Genomic DNA, 15,337 nt, shown 5'->3' with positions numbered 1-15,337 from the left:
TGGAGGTGTTCTATGGTTATCATAGCAGCATCTGCTTTCTTTAAAAAAAATCCTAGTGATCCCAGAGGTTCATGGCAGATTATTCTTTACGTGTTGCTCTCAGTAAGATTGTTAATAATAATATGCAGGATTTATATAGTGACAACTGTTTGCGCAGCGACTTACAACATGAGGGCAGACAGTACAGTTTTAATACAGGATGAATCAGAGGGCCCTGCTCGTTAGAGCTTAAATCTACGTTGGAGGGTCAAGTGATACCAAAGGTAATAGCTGTGGGAGATGAGCTGATGCAGAAAATGAAAAGTACAGTTGTTGGGTATGGGCAAAATAGGCCTCTTAGAAGAGAAGGGTTTTCAGGGATTATCTAAAAGCGAATAGAGTAGGAGATAGGCAGACAGATTGGGGTAGGGAGTTCCTTAGGATGGGAGAGGCTCAGGAAGTCCTGGAGGCACACATGGGCGGAAGCGATGAGGGAACTGGAGAGCAGGAGGTCTTGGGAGGAGTGAAGAGACTTATTAGGTTGGTATTTTGAGGCTAGGTTATTGATGTAGCTTGGGGCCGAGTTGTGGGTGGCTTTGTAAGTTAGTATTTTGAATTTAATTTGTTGGGTGAGCAGAAGCCAGTGGGAGGGATTGACAGAAAGAAGTAGCAGACACTTGGTAAGGTGGATGAGTCTGGCAGCAGCATTCATGATGGACTGAAGAGGGGATAGCCTATATCAAGGTAATCTGACAAGGAGGGAGTTGCAGTAGTCGAAGTGAGAGATAACCAGGGAGTAAATTAGAAGCTTGGTTGAGTCATTGCTTAGAAAGGGGCGTATTTTGGATTTGTTGCATAGGCTGAGGCGGCAAGCTATGGACATGGATTGGCTGTGGGGCTGAAAGGATAGTTCAGGATTACACCTAGAACTTTTGGCATGTAAGGACAGGATGATAGTTGTGCCATCGATCTTGACTGAGAAACCAGGGGAAGAGGTATGTGGTTGATAAGAGGCACATGTATGACCGCTGCAATATTGAAATTTTTTCTCCAGTGTATAGCACATGTCAGATCAGTTTATCTTAAACTGAACTTTTATTTTGGCCATAGTAGAAAAAGTAACATGTTTTCTTTTTAAGTCACAGCAAACTTTACTGTTTCCACATGTTCGTCCCTCGTGATATAGAGTACTTCTGGGTAATGGGGAACCTATAATAACCCTCCTCCTTTCCTATAATGTATTACTGGGTACCTGAGCATTCGGTGCCAGGCGCAAGTACTGATAAGTTAGAAAAGGGAGGAGCTTGTTGCGGCTGCTCCCCATTAAGAAAAACTGTGACCTTTGCCTAGTATAGTTTAAGAACAATGTTTGCTTTAATTGTCGTTGGTTTTGATAAGCTTCTAGAATTATTTCATGGGCATCCATAAATAATACTCATAGCTAAGCTAGGTTACTTCAGGTTCATTTTTTCTTTAACCCATATTGTTCTGTTTTAGGGCTGGGAACAAAACTGAACTTTTTAAAGATCTCACAGATTTTCCATTGATCAGTGAAAGAAAGGCAGAGATCAAAGAAGTGATTTCACAAATTCATCACCATCTTACTGATGTCCGAAAAATTTTGCAAAATCCTTCCATTTCTTACAATTCTGTGTCTGGGCAAGAGGTAATTATATGTAATAAATAACAATATGTGCATGTTGTTTTTCTTTTAAGGTGTTTGCGTGCGGTTCTTTGACCTTTGTGTCATGAAAACTCCTGTATGTGAAATAATGAAGCCTCGTTAAGGGGAAGTGTTTTGTACAGTCTTTACGTGGCTGATGTACCAGAAGTAACGCACTACTATTAGTCTCTGGTGTCTAATTACCTATTTATCTTTTACTTTAATAGCCTTTGTATTTGCTCACATTCCAAAGAATATTTCTGTGTGTAATCATCTGGAGCAGGCTGTGACTGGCTTTGGTATTTATGGAAGCTTAAGCAATATTTTTAAATTTACTATCAACCTATTTTAATGAGACAACATGCAATATTTCATAGCTGTAAATCAGGGGTCTTCCATTGGTTTGACTACACTAAACAACTTTAAGCCCAACTTCACCCAAAACTTTATTTTGTGTAGAGAGGGAAAGGGTTATGATTTCTTTCGCCTTCCTATTCCTGTCTTTTTCTCCATTGGGGAGACATGCCTTTACTTCCTGCCACTAGGAAAGAAGGGTGTTGGGAGGAAGTAATGGGGGATCTTTCCAGTAGGAGAAAAACAAATCAATTTTTTTTTTTCTTTTTAGTTAACCATTGTCCTAAAACACTTTAGCTCGACTGAAGTTCAAATTTATTATGGCTTTCATAGGTTACTGTACTTGAATTTATCACGGATTGTTGCACGTATTCTTTATTAGACAAGGCTCTAGTCTAAGCAAAAGCTGTCCATATTCCTGGATGTTAGAATTTTCCTAAATCTGCACACCTACCCAATTAACAGTTTCTCATAAAAAAAAGACCCCTAGAATTATTGGTTGTCCATTCCCACCCTATGTTGGGGTCATTGGAAATATGTATGTAGAAGTCTTGTTGTGTCTGTGCCTGCCTCTACCACCATTATCATGACTGATAAAATGAAGCAGAGAAAGAATTTTTTTTTCTTGGCTATTGTTCTTCATCTAATCCTTTTGGATGTGACAGTCTAAGGAGACTGAGTGGTTACATAACAGCTGTAGCCAGGTGCTGGGGTATAGCAATATGGAGAAGGAGATATTGCCTTTTATTCTCTTCCTCTACTAAGATACTGATGTAGCAGGGGGTGAAAGCCAAGCAAGTAGACTTCTATGCAGAGCACTGAATCCTGGGAGTTGTAGTTTGAGATGGCAGCCATATTGTGGGGCCAATGGACTTCTTGCACTACAGATCCCAATATGTACTGTGTAGTGGGAGGAATGTATGGATGATTTCTAATAAGCTGCCCAGGAAAGTTCTTCTGGGCAATAAGGCAGTTAGAGAGATAGAGCACCTTTGGATATTTGCCTGCAGCGAGAGACCCTACCAGCAGTGAGACTGGGAGTGAGGGCACCTGGAGGCAGTGCAGCACCACCCTTATCACAGCACCTGCACTGCTGCAGCAGTTAAACTCTGTTCGTCCACTCAGCTTCTGCTTTCCACTGTTAATCACCGACCGAGTGAAGGTCCGAGGACCCCTCTTCTACAGAGAGTGGTCTCTCCAGCATTCTGGGGACTGGTGAGTGGGCAGTTCACCCATTACTGACACTGCTAACAGGGACTGAGCCACGGAGCGCAGGGCACCAAGTATACCAAATCCATACTGCACCCATGCTACACTCTATACGGCCTTTATTCCAAACCTAGACTGCACATACTGTATACTAACTATGCTGCATTATGCCAAACCTTTACTGCATCTGAATCACATCTACCTTGCACTTGTGCTAAGACTACACTGTACCTATAGTGCATGCAGGTTAACTGAAACTGTCATTAAGTGCACCAACACTCTTAAATGGCCCCAGCATTACCCAGCAGAAAAACATCTCAAAGGAATGCCCTTCCCCAAATATTTTTTATGCAAGTCCCCTTTGTCTCCCTGCCATCTCCTATACCATTCTCCTTTCTTTTAGACAGTACATATCCAATCACTTTAGGACTAGCATCGCCACCATAAATGCACTCTGGTAGTATAGCTCCCAGAACTCTACAGATTAAACAATACTACTGCTCACTGATGCACTTGAGGTGGCTTTACTGATCTGGACACCAAATCTCATCTTATGACTAGTCCTTACTGTTAATCAGTTTGTATGCTAAATTGTGTCTTGCCCACTGTTAATCCATGTTATGTTTGCCTAATGACCAACCATATTCAAGGTATTGCCTTCAGAGTGAGTAGGAGCATGTATCCACTTCTTCAGGTCAAAGGAGGAGGTTAGGCTGAGAAGTTTGGAAGTGGCAGGAGTGTATTAATAGGGATGTCGAAGTCCCAGAGAATGATTGTGGGGTTTTCAGAAGAAAGAAAGTAGGGTATCCAGGCAGAGAAGTCATCCAGAAAGGTTGATACAGGTCCAGGGGGCCTGTAGATCACAGCTATCCTTAGAGAAACTGGAGAAAAGATGAATGCAGTGTGCTTCGAAAGAGGAGGATGACAGAGAGGGAGGTGGTTGAAGTACCTGAAAGGCGTTATGTGGGGCTAGAAGGATTCCGACACCTCCTCCCTTGCGTCCACTGGATCTGGGGGAATGAGTCCAGAGAAGTCCACCATGGGATAGGGCAGCAGAAGACGCAGTGTCGGATTAGAACTAGAATTGAAATGGGAATTAAATTGTGTTGATTGGGGCTGCTGCCAGAGGATGCAGGGTGATGGATGCATGGGGTAGAGTTAAATGATGGAGGCCCGGAGTTTGGGGATATATCTCCACAGGTTAGGAGAAGCAGGAGGATGAGGGATGTAATATGGGAGTGAGATTTATATGAAAGGACATGCCCTAGGGTCCTGGAGATTTTTTTTTTTTTCTTGTGTGGATTTAGAATTAGCAGGAGTTGGTGGGTGCAGTAATAAGGAGAGGACAGAAGTGAGGTGTGTGTGTGTGTGTGTGTATGTATATGTATGTATATATATATATATATATATATATATATATAATCTCACACAAGTACACTCCTCATATTTTTGTAAATATTTTATTATATCTTTTCATGTGACAACACTGGAGACATAAAACATTGCTACAATGTAAAGTAGTGAGTGACTAGCTTGTATAACAGTGTAAATTTACTGTCCCCTCAATATAACTCAACCCACAGTCATTAATGTATAAACCGCTGGCAACAAAAGTGAGTACACCCCTAAGTGAAAATGTCCAAATTGGGCCCAATTAGCCATTTTCCCTCCCTGGTGTCATGTGACTCGTTAGTGTTACAAGGTCTCAGATGTGAATGGGGAGCAGGTGTCTTAAAATTTGGTGTTATCAGTCTCTGTCATGCTAGTCACTGGAAGTTCAACATGGCACATCATGGCAAAGACCTCACTGAGGATCTGAAAAAAATAATTGTTGCTTTACATAATAATGGCCTAGGCTACAAGACCCTGAAACTGAGCTGCAGCACGGTGGCCAAGATCATACAGTGGTTTAACAGGACAGGTTCCACTCAGAACAGGACTTGCCACAGTCGACCAAAGAAGTTGAGTGCAGATGCTCAGCATCATAACCAGACTGAGGTTGTCTTTGGGAAATAGACGTATAAGTGCTGCCAGCATTGCTGCAGAGGTTGAAGGGGTGGGTGGTCAGCCTGTGAGTGCTCAGACCATACACCACACACTGCATCAAATTGGTCTGCATGGCTGTTATCCCAGGGGGAAGCCTCTTCTAAAGATGATGAACAAGAAAGACCGCAAACAATTTGCTGAAGACAAGCATACTAAAGACATGGATTACTGGAACCATGTGCTGTGGTCTGATGAGACCAAGGTGAACTTGTTTGGTTCAGATGGTGTCAAGCATGTGTGGCAGCAACCAGGTGAGGAGTACAAAGACGATTGTGTCTTTCCGGCAGTTAAGCATGGTGGTGAGTGTGTCCTGGTCTGGGGCTGCATAAGTGCTGCCGGCCTTGGGGAGCTACATTTCATTGAGGGAACCATGAATGCCAACATCTACTGTGACATACTGAAGCAGAGCATGATGCCTTCCCTTCAGAGACTGGGTAGCAGGGCAGTATTCCAACATAACGACACTAAACACACCTCCAAGATGACTACTGCCTTGCTAAAGAAACTGAAGATAAAGATGATGGACTGCCCAAGCATGTCTCCAGACCTAAACTCTATTGAGCATCTGTGGGGCATACTCAAACGGAAGGTGGAGGAGCAGTCTCTAACATCCAACAGCTCCGTAATGTCATCTTGGGTGAGTAGAAGAGGACCCCAGTGGCAATCTGTAAAGCTCTGGTGAACTCCATACCCAAGAGGGTTAAGGCAGTGCTGGAAAATAATGGTGGCTACACAAAATATTGATACTTTTGTGCCCAATTTGGACACTTTTACTTAGGGGTGTACTCACTTTTCTTGCCAGCGGTTTAGACAATAATGGCTTCCACCCCCCCTCCCCCGCTGGGAGAAGACAATGGCTCTGCAGGAGGGATCAATACTGTCTGCGTTAATGGGGAATCAAGCAAATTTTCACTCTGTGTATGGCAGGCCTAAATCCTATGTTCCTCCATTCCTAGAAGTATCCAGTCTTTGATCCAGAGGATCAAAGGTAAGGATTAGTATATATTACTGGCAGGGCCAGCGTTAATGGGAACCTAAACTGCATGGGCTATGCGTTGGTTCACTTTAACTCCCAATCTCTCCATAACCTGTGTAGTTAAATAGGCAAAAAATGTAATTGAAAGGAAAGAAAGGGAAATACACTGACCTCACAATGATTAAAAAGCTTTATTCCAGCAACACAAATCCACAGTGTTATTTGCCACCTGTCATTCACCTGCTCCAATGCATTTCGCCTTAAAGGGCTTGATCGTGAAGACTATTGTGGTCCCAGGGCAAGATAGTCTTATACATAACATCAATCACAATTAATTGATTCAACATAGTTGACAGGATTAGTAATAACCAAATAACCCTCTGCGCAATCAGTTTTGTTCTCTATTGCCAAAGGCTGTGTGTATACCCTTCAGTTGCCACCAACACTGACATGTATTCTTAATCCAAACAAACTAAATATGTTATAAAAGTGAGAGTGCTCTGAATAAATCATCATGAATCAAATCACAATACAAATACACGATGATCAGAAAAAATTATCTGTGTGCTAGAAATGATCATACACCTGTAGTATGTTGCAAACTAAAATACAGCATTATTAAATAAAAAATACATATAAATCAAATCAAAAAAAAAAATTGCCTATGTACTTAAAATAATTATATGAGCATAATCCACGAGAATAATTCATATTAGTAATACTGTACCCTAAATAATATGTGGACAAAACAGATCTGTTATTATTGGTTCTTTCTCCTTAGACATATAAGTCAATTCTTCACACGTGCTCATGACTGATACTATCCAGTGAATCTCTTGTGTTCTCCACCTCCTTTCAATCTGTCACCTGGAGATGTTGACATACACATTATTTATATATATATATATATATATATATATATATATATATATATATATAAAATATACTGTACTGTGCAAAAGTTTTAGGCAGGTGCGAAGACCTCAGAAAAACAACGACTGTGCTGGTAGATCAAACCAGCCGCTGGCAAAAACAAAACAAATAACAATCAGATGAAATTGTAAGTACGTGCAAGATTAGGTTTGCTGCGCTAACAATCCATAAAATGTAATGTGACAACATATAGAAATATGAAACAAATCAAATGTGTCAAAAGGTGAGTCTCATGTGATAAAACCGTCCTTTATAACACAACAGGAAAGTGTGAAGATTCCAATTATTTTTATACACCCAGCAAGTGTGTACAATATGATGACCAGCCAAAATGTGAATCGGCCAAGTGCACCTCCACCATAGGGTAAAAAGTGGCTTCTTACCAAAAATGATGGACTCGCAATCACAGTCAAATGCGCTGTGTAAATAAATATCACTTGGGGTGGAAACCGATGACTCCTTTCCTCCTCTCTAGTTAGAGCAATATCACAAGTAATGATGTGAATTGCTCCATCATATCAGGCAGAGAAAAATAATCAAAGATATCCACATAGTATGAAACTGTATGGTAAATTAAAGCAATAAAGTACCAATTGATTACAATGTTAATCATAAAAACAAGCATGTATGTAAAAATACCAGTCCGGGGATCCGATCCAACCACCTCATGGTTTCATCATTTGTGGTGATGTCACGAGCATGAACTCCACTCTACGTGTTTGATCTGGAACTGGCCTCTCTGCACTCCACTTACCTTGTCAGTGGATGAACCAGTGGCTTAAAGACGGCGGCCGCTTGCAATTGCCAATGCTTGGCTTTAATGATCCAGAGGGAGGGGGCAGGGCTGTGCAGAGGGTGAGAGCAGCTTCTAAAAACAGTCCAGGAGGTATCATAAGGTGGTGGCGAGGCAATCACTGTCTACCAGATGCAGAAGAATCCTGAGCCACATTTTTTTTAATTTATTGGTAAGAGGCAAAAGCGATTTAACTGTGGGATAAATGTGGGATATAGGCTGAACTGACCTGACAACAGGAGTGCGCACTCTCTTCACAGGTCACTGCAGTTTTCTTCTCTTGTAATCTGGTGACTAAGATTCTCAGACCCTGCCAGGAGTGTGCTTGATGAGCAGAGGCTCTGTCCGCTGATCTCCGCTTTGCAGAGTGGACACAGACAGTCCCGTTCTCCTCTACGGGCGGTCAGATAGGTTCAGATTAGATGTAGACGGAATTATACCCGCCGCTCCATAGAGGAGAATGGACGGTTCAATCTGATCCACCTGAAAAACAGTCAGAGGGACCCGATCAGATTGCCAGTGTGAAAGGGGCCTTAGTCTATTTTTTTCACAGTGAGCACTTTCTCCACCCCCATGTTCAGGTGCCATTTGCTACTGATCCCAATTTCCAGCACTGCCATTGATCCAATTCGAAATCTCGCCAGCCCAGCCACCAATTTGTGAGCGGTAATGATGTGCCGTAACCTCTAGCAACCAATAAGTAAGCTGTAATGTGTGTTGTAAACTCTAGCAACCAGTCAATGAGCTATTTCCTGTATCTCTCGGGGTGGGGGTCTGGGCTGGGGCCAAGAAAATGTTTGCCCTTGGTCCAATAAGTGTTAGATGTCCCTGGGAGGGGGTGGTGGGACCATATGCTCTAGAGTGCAGCCACATGTGATCCAGCTCTGCCGTAGCTCCGGAAGAAATCCTGCAAGCTGGAGCCAATGCAGTAGCGTTGGGACGGCTTGCCCTTGATCCAGCCACTCCGCTGCCTCGCCGTTCTGCCTCACCGCTCTGTCAGGGGAAACCCAGCTCTCACAGAGGAATCGAAGGACCGGAAATAGAGGGAAGCCGCTGGTGTGTTTGCAGTACCCTGCGCCATTGTCCTGTGAATACCATGCTGCATTACCCTCTGCTATTGTCCTGGAGATTCCGTGCTGCATGGACAGTCTGACGCTGAGCAAGGGGATTGACCACACAGCTTGGATACCGTTCATAGAGGGGAGAAACCTTAAAGCTGAAACGTGAGTCCTGCATTTGCAATACATCTAATAGAGGAGACTAGACTTTGTCCTTAGTGGCACCTGGTGGACATTGCACCCTGTGTCTGCAATACCCAATTTTCTGCAGCTGAGTGTCAGGGTGCTGCCACCACCATGTTTCACTGTGGGAATGGTGTTCTTTGGGTAATGTAATGTGTTGCGTTTGCTCCAGACATAGCGTTTTCTTTGGCCAAAAAGTTCAATTTAAAGTCTTAGCAGACCAGAGCACCTTCCTCCATACATTTTGGGAGTCTCCCACATGCCTTTTTGCAAACTCAAAATGTGCCATTTTATTTTTTTCTGAAAGTAATGGTTTTCTTCTGGCCACTCTGCCATAAAGCCCAACTCTATGGAGCGTACGGCTTGCTGTCGCCCTATGTACAGATACACCAGTCTCTGCTGTGGAACTCTGCAGCTCCTCCAGGGTTACCTTAGGCCTGTGCTGCCTCTCTGATTAATGCCCTCCTTTCCCAGTCTGTGAATTTTGGTGTGCGGCCATCTCTTGGCAGGTTTGCTGTTGTGCCATGTTCTTTCCATTTGGTTATGATAGATTTGATGATGCTCCTAGGGGTCATCAAAGATTTGGATTTTTTTTATAACCTAACCTTGACTTGTACTTCTCAACAACATTGTCCTTGTCCTTACTTGTTTGAAGAGTTCCTTGGTCTTCATGAGAGGGTTTTGTTAGTGATGCCTCTTGCTTAGGTGTTGCATCATTTCAATAAGTATGTGACTTCTGAAGATAATTGGTTGCACCAGAGCTTTTTATGGGCTTCATAACAAAGGGGGTGAATACATACGCACATGCCAATTATCTGTTTTTTTTTTAGTCTAAAAAATAGTTTTATGTATATATTTCTAATTTTACTTCACCAATATAGACTATTGTGTTCTGATCCATCATATATATTTCAGATTAAAAAAACATTGAACTAAAGGCTGTAATGTAACAAAATAGGTAAAAAGCCAAGGGGGTGAATACTTTTTGCAAGGCACAGTATTTATATCGAGATAGAGAGGGGAAGACCCAGCGCAACAGGACAGTGCCGGCTCCAGTTCCCAGTCACAATGAATTGTGAAGGGGAACCAGGCGGCTGCCAAATTAGAGAAATTTACCCATACCCTGGGTCAGACCCCCACAAAAGGCGGGCAACAGAACTTGCAAGCACAGCCTAAGGTGCATACTGGGGCTGCCGCTGTGAGGACAAGCTAAGGTCAAGGGCAAGCTATAGCAGCACCAGAGGTAGACTGCACAGGGTTGAAACTGGCAGGTGAGGATATCCAGGATGCCCCAGAACCCTTGACTGGAGCTGGAGCCTTAACATAGGGTGAACCAACACTGAAGGAGGTCCTGCAGGCAATTAATGTAGGACATCTTTGGGTGAACTGTCTAACCAGCTTAAAACCATCGGGGAATAGCTTTCTTTTATTAGGCACGATCTGCAAAAAGTATGAGAACTAGCGCCCTTGAAGGGAGAGCGAGTCTAGTGGAGGATGACCTGAAGCCCCTTAAGCAGGAGATGACCGTAAGAGAGCAAATGGCTAATTACAAGATAAAAATGGACAATATGGAAACCAGGATGTAAAGGAAAAATGTAACGATTGTCGGGCTCCTCGAGCGCAGTGAGGGCCCCGACCTGGTGGAATTTTTCTAAAAATGGTTCTGGGAACTATTTGGAAAGGACACTTTCTCACCCTTTTTCGCAATGGAGAGAGCTGATAGGGTGCCCTCTAGGCCTCCTCCACCAGGGGGTCACCTAAGATCCCTCCCGGTAAAAATGCCTTTTTATAAAGACAGAGTAACCATATTACAGAAGGCCAGGGAAATTGGTATGAAATTCTCTAAATTCTCTATGAAGGTGCAAGGTTATCCATCTACCCAGATTTCTCACTGGAACTGCAAAAACGGAGGGCTACGTTTCTGGAAATTATATGCAAATTACAACATCTGAAAGTATCCTATTCCCTGCTATATCCAGCGAGACTGCGGGGGAACGCCTTGATTCCCCAGAGGGGATGGCGCAGTGGTTAACATCCCATAAGGGAAAATTATAGAAGTACTGGAAAATAAAGTTTTAAAGATAAAAGTATAATAACTGCATGGGTGATTTTAGGGCACAGCTGACCACTTATTTGGCACATTAAGTAGCTGAGGTGGGGGTTTACATTTTAGGTTAAGGGGATTAATGTGTATATGGCCCCCTTTCTCAAAGAGATTTGGGAGAATTTGTTATTCTTTTTTTATTTGTATGAGGTTTTTTGGGGGATGGGAGGGGGCGGGGGTTATACTCGAAGGAAATAATAATTATCATTTTGAGCACATGGGAAGGCCCAGAGAGGACCCAAAGGGGTGGTGAGTGGAGTGGGAATGAGACACAGATGGTGTGATAGGTATGAAAGGTGTAGAATAAATGCACTTCAAAAAGGAAACATTATGTGACAAAACTATCACAGAAGAAATATAATAACGGCTACTTGTTTTTAAAGAAAGATTACACAAAGTACACGGAAATCAGACAAATAGGATTGGGTATTTTAAATTATAAGCGTTTGTTGAACACTAAATGGTTAATCTTATGCAGGCAAAAAAGTAAATTATATGCTCTTGGAATGTCCGGGGGTTGGGAGACCCCGCAAAAACACAGTCCTTTCTGTAGCAAAAATGTATGGGGTGGGACTACTCTGTCTCCAGGAGATGCATCTCATCAATGTCTCTATCCCGCAGCAGGGTTGGGGTGATTTTCGAACCCGGTATCATTCCGTTCACACCTTTTGTTCTAGCGGGGGTGAGCATTTTGATTAGATCTGGAGTGATGTTCACCTACAGGCAGATTAAGACTTACAAATTGGGGCATTACATCTTTTTATATTGTACAATATAGAATAGAACCTATGTACTGGCTAATTTATATATTCCTCCTCCTGTCAATACTTAAATTTTTTTTAAAATTAATGGAGTTTGTTCTGGACAAACCAGGTTTGCAGGTTATTGTTATGGGAGACTTTAACATGGTCATGGACCGAAAGGCGGATAGGCTCCCCCAGGGAACACAGATGGGTGCTATAGTTGATGACCGACTGTCCCCATTTTTGGGAGAGGCTGGATTAATGGATATATGGAAAGTGCCAAATCCGAAATTCCGGCAGTATTTGTGTTTTAACAGGACAGACTCCACTCTTTCCAGAATTGATCTGATACTGGGAAATGAGGTAATACAAAATGTTAGTTATATGCCAAGAAGTCTATCGGATCACTCCCCGATGACCGTATCAGTAGAAGTAAGAGAGAATTATCGCCCCGGGGAGTGGAAAATAAGCCCCTTTTGGATAGAATTGATGGGCGACCCAGGTGAGGTGCTCACAGCTTTAAGTGAATTTGTAGACTTGAATAGAGAAACTGCTCCTGTGGGGGTAATTTTGGACATTTTGAAGGCCTTCCTTCATTGTATAATGATACAACAAGTGTCAAAAACAAAAAACGGATCAAGGACTGGGAAAGGATGGCTGGAGAAAGGGTGGCAACAATGGAAGAGCAATATGTGAGCAACCCGACCCCTGATACTCTCAGGGCTTGGTCAGAGGAACAACAGACTTATAGGACACTAATGGTTAGGAAGGCAGAGAATAAACTACTTTTTTAGAGGCAGGATACCTTTTGGGGAGGGGGAAGGGGAGGGGCGAATGCTGGCCCACCTGGTTTAAGGCAAACTTGCCCCCATCTATGGTCCCCGCGATTAGTAATGGAGTGGGCAGGGTTTCATCGCACACTCTGGAAATTGTAGATAAGTTCAAAGAATATTACGAGCATCTGTATACCGCTCGGCAAAGAAAAGATGGGGAGGAAGTGGACCTTTTTTTTTTTTTTTTAGGGGTCTGGCAATTCCGACCCTCTCTGAAACCTATAGGGATGCGTTGGACTCGCTTATAACAGTAGAGGTACTACAGTGGGCCACAAGGAAGATGGCTGGTCAGGAATCTCTAGGACCCGATGGCCTTCTGTATCAGAAGATATGGGAAGGTGTTACTGCCCGAGCTGCTGGGGATCTTAAACTTGTCAGCGACAGTGGGGGTGCTCCCTACATGTATGATGGAAATATAGCATAGTTGTGATGGACCCATTTCCTTATTGAATACAGATATAAAAATCCTGGCAAAGGTCTTGGTGGCTGGTTAAACAGGGTCATCCAGAAACTTGTCCACACTGATCAGTCGGGATTTATCCCTGGAAGATCTATTAGTATAAATATAAGACGCTTGTATTTGAATTTACAGATCGCGGGTGATGGGGATGGATTGAGGACTATTTTGTGTTTGGATGCCACCAAGGCCTTCGACAGCCTCGAATGGCAATAACTGTGGAGGGTCCTGGCCGAGTTCTAATTTGGTCCTTGCTTTATTAACTGGATAAAATTGCTATACAAAGTGCCAGAAGCAAACGTGAGCGTGAACAGTGAATACTCTGACAAATTTTGATTGCTGAGGGGAACGAGACAGGTGTGACCTATGTTCCCCCCTGCTCTTTACCCTCACAATGGAACCTCTGGCAGTGGTTCTCTGGTCCTCCCTGGAGGTAAGAGGATTTAACAGCGGAGTAGTGGAAGAAAACGTGACATTATACGCGGATGAACATCTACTATTTCTGGGTGACACGCAGACTTCCCTGTTGAGGGCAATGGAAATAATTACACATTTTGGCCTATTTTCCATACTTTCCATAAACTGGGAAAAATCGACATTATTACCAGTCGACCCCCTGGGGGATCCTTTGCCTGGGGAGGTTGCTCAAATTCAAATAGTGGACAAAATTAAATATTTGGGAATTAACATTACAAGAGACCCCAAACAGTATATCACAAATAATATTGTCCCACTTCTGGAAAAATTCAGAGGAAAAATCTAAATATGGAAACGTCACCCATTATCAGTAGCAGAATGATGTAACTTGATTAAAATGCTATGGATGCTACAGCTTTTGTATGCATTACATAATTCGCCAGTGTAGGTATACAAAAAGTGGTTCCAAAAGTTAGATGTTATCTTTAGAGAATTAATCTGGAAAGGTGGTCTGACAAGAATCTGCTTACATATCCTCCAATTCCAAAGGCAGGAAGGAGGGGTTGCACTTCCACACCCTCAGTTATTTCCTTGCGACAGTTACAGCATATGGGAGGGTGTAATGGGTTGTAAGGGGATATGTAGGGAGGGAAATGTTGCTACAAACCACTCCGCCTGGATTAATGGTGGAAGCCATGGAGGCGGGCTCTTTGTCTTCTAGGCTCTCCACAGTAAGCTTAATGGTGAGAGTATCAAATACAGTGAAGACACTGCTGGGGTATAAGGGATTCACAGTGTATACTAAACACATCCACCCGCAATGAGAGAATAGAAATCTGGGAGACATCCAGAAGGTGGGGACAACTAAGGAATGGGAAAGGTGTGGAATAAAGTCTATTAGCCATACACAATACCGAATAAATCCTTTTTTAGATACCTATAGGTTAGGCATGCTCTGGGGGAGCAGTTTAGAGAGGGGGGCGCTGAAACGAAGAGTTTGGGGTCATGCTACTGGGGTACAATGCGGGATAGCTATATTGTATGTCCTTGTTGTCTAGCTATCATAGTATTTGAAGTTTAATGTAAAAAAATGCATTTCATTTTTTTGGAGGGAATAAGTAACAGGATTGCATTCTCAGGCAGGAGTAAGTAATGACCAGTTTGTTTTTTTAGTACAGGTTTTCTTTAATCAAAATTGATTATGGTTGTGCGTTAAAATTGGTTGTTAACAACCCTAACGGTGTTTGGTACTTTTGTGATCGTACCTTTTCATTTTCTTGCATCTTTACTACAAAACCTAGGTTGCATTTTCTTGTTATGCTGTAAATTTTATTTTACTTGTATTGATTTTTTATTTTTTTTAAGTTTTTAATAGAAGTGAAGAATTCCTTGGTGTCTAAAGTGCCATCCAACTGGGTCACTGTAAGCAGGTATGTGTTTGATTTGCTATTGTATATATGTTGTTCCTGTTAAAGGATAAATTCACTGTTTAAAAAAAAAATCTAAATCAAATTTTGTTTGCAAGTTAAGTTTTTTATTTGTAGAAGTCTGGAAAGCATTCCACCTAAAAACAAGTGGAACATGCATGT

The 15,337-nt window shown here is 42.5% G+C and overlaps 1 protein-coding gene across 1 annotated transcript in view; it reads left to right on the top strand.

Annotated features, from left to right (window-relative positions):
* The window catches only part of MSH3 (mutS homolog 3), a 290,671-nt gene that overhangs the window by 170,988 nt on the left and 104,346 nt on the right, over window positions 1–15,337 (top strand). The window contains exons 15-16 of the mRNA XM_077462464.1: window positions 1,477–1,645; window positions 15,114–15,178. Of these exons, the coding sequence (XP_077318590.1) occupies window positions 1,477–1,645; window positions 15,114–15,178 (234 nt within the window). The remainder of the gene's footprint in view (window positions 1–1,476; window positions 1,646–15,113; window positions 15,179–15,337) is intronic.

The sequence above is a fragment of the Lithobates pipiens genome, unplaced genomic scaffold (assembly GCF_037356315.1).
Source record: "Lithobates pipiens isolate NorthernLeopardFrog02 unplaced genomic scaffold, aLitPip1_a1.2 Scaffold_3, whole genome shotgun sequence".
NCBI classification, from domain to species: domain Eukaryota; kingdom Metazoa; phylum Chordata; class Amphibia; order Anura; family Ranidae; genus Lithobates; species Lithobates pipiens.
The sequence above is the reverse complement of the archived record's forward strand: the minus strand, read 5'-3'. Positions and strand labels throughout refer to the sequence as shown.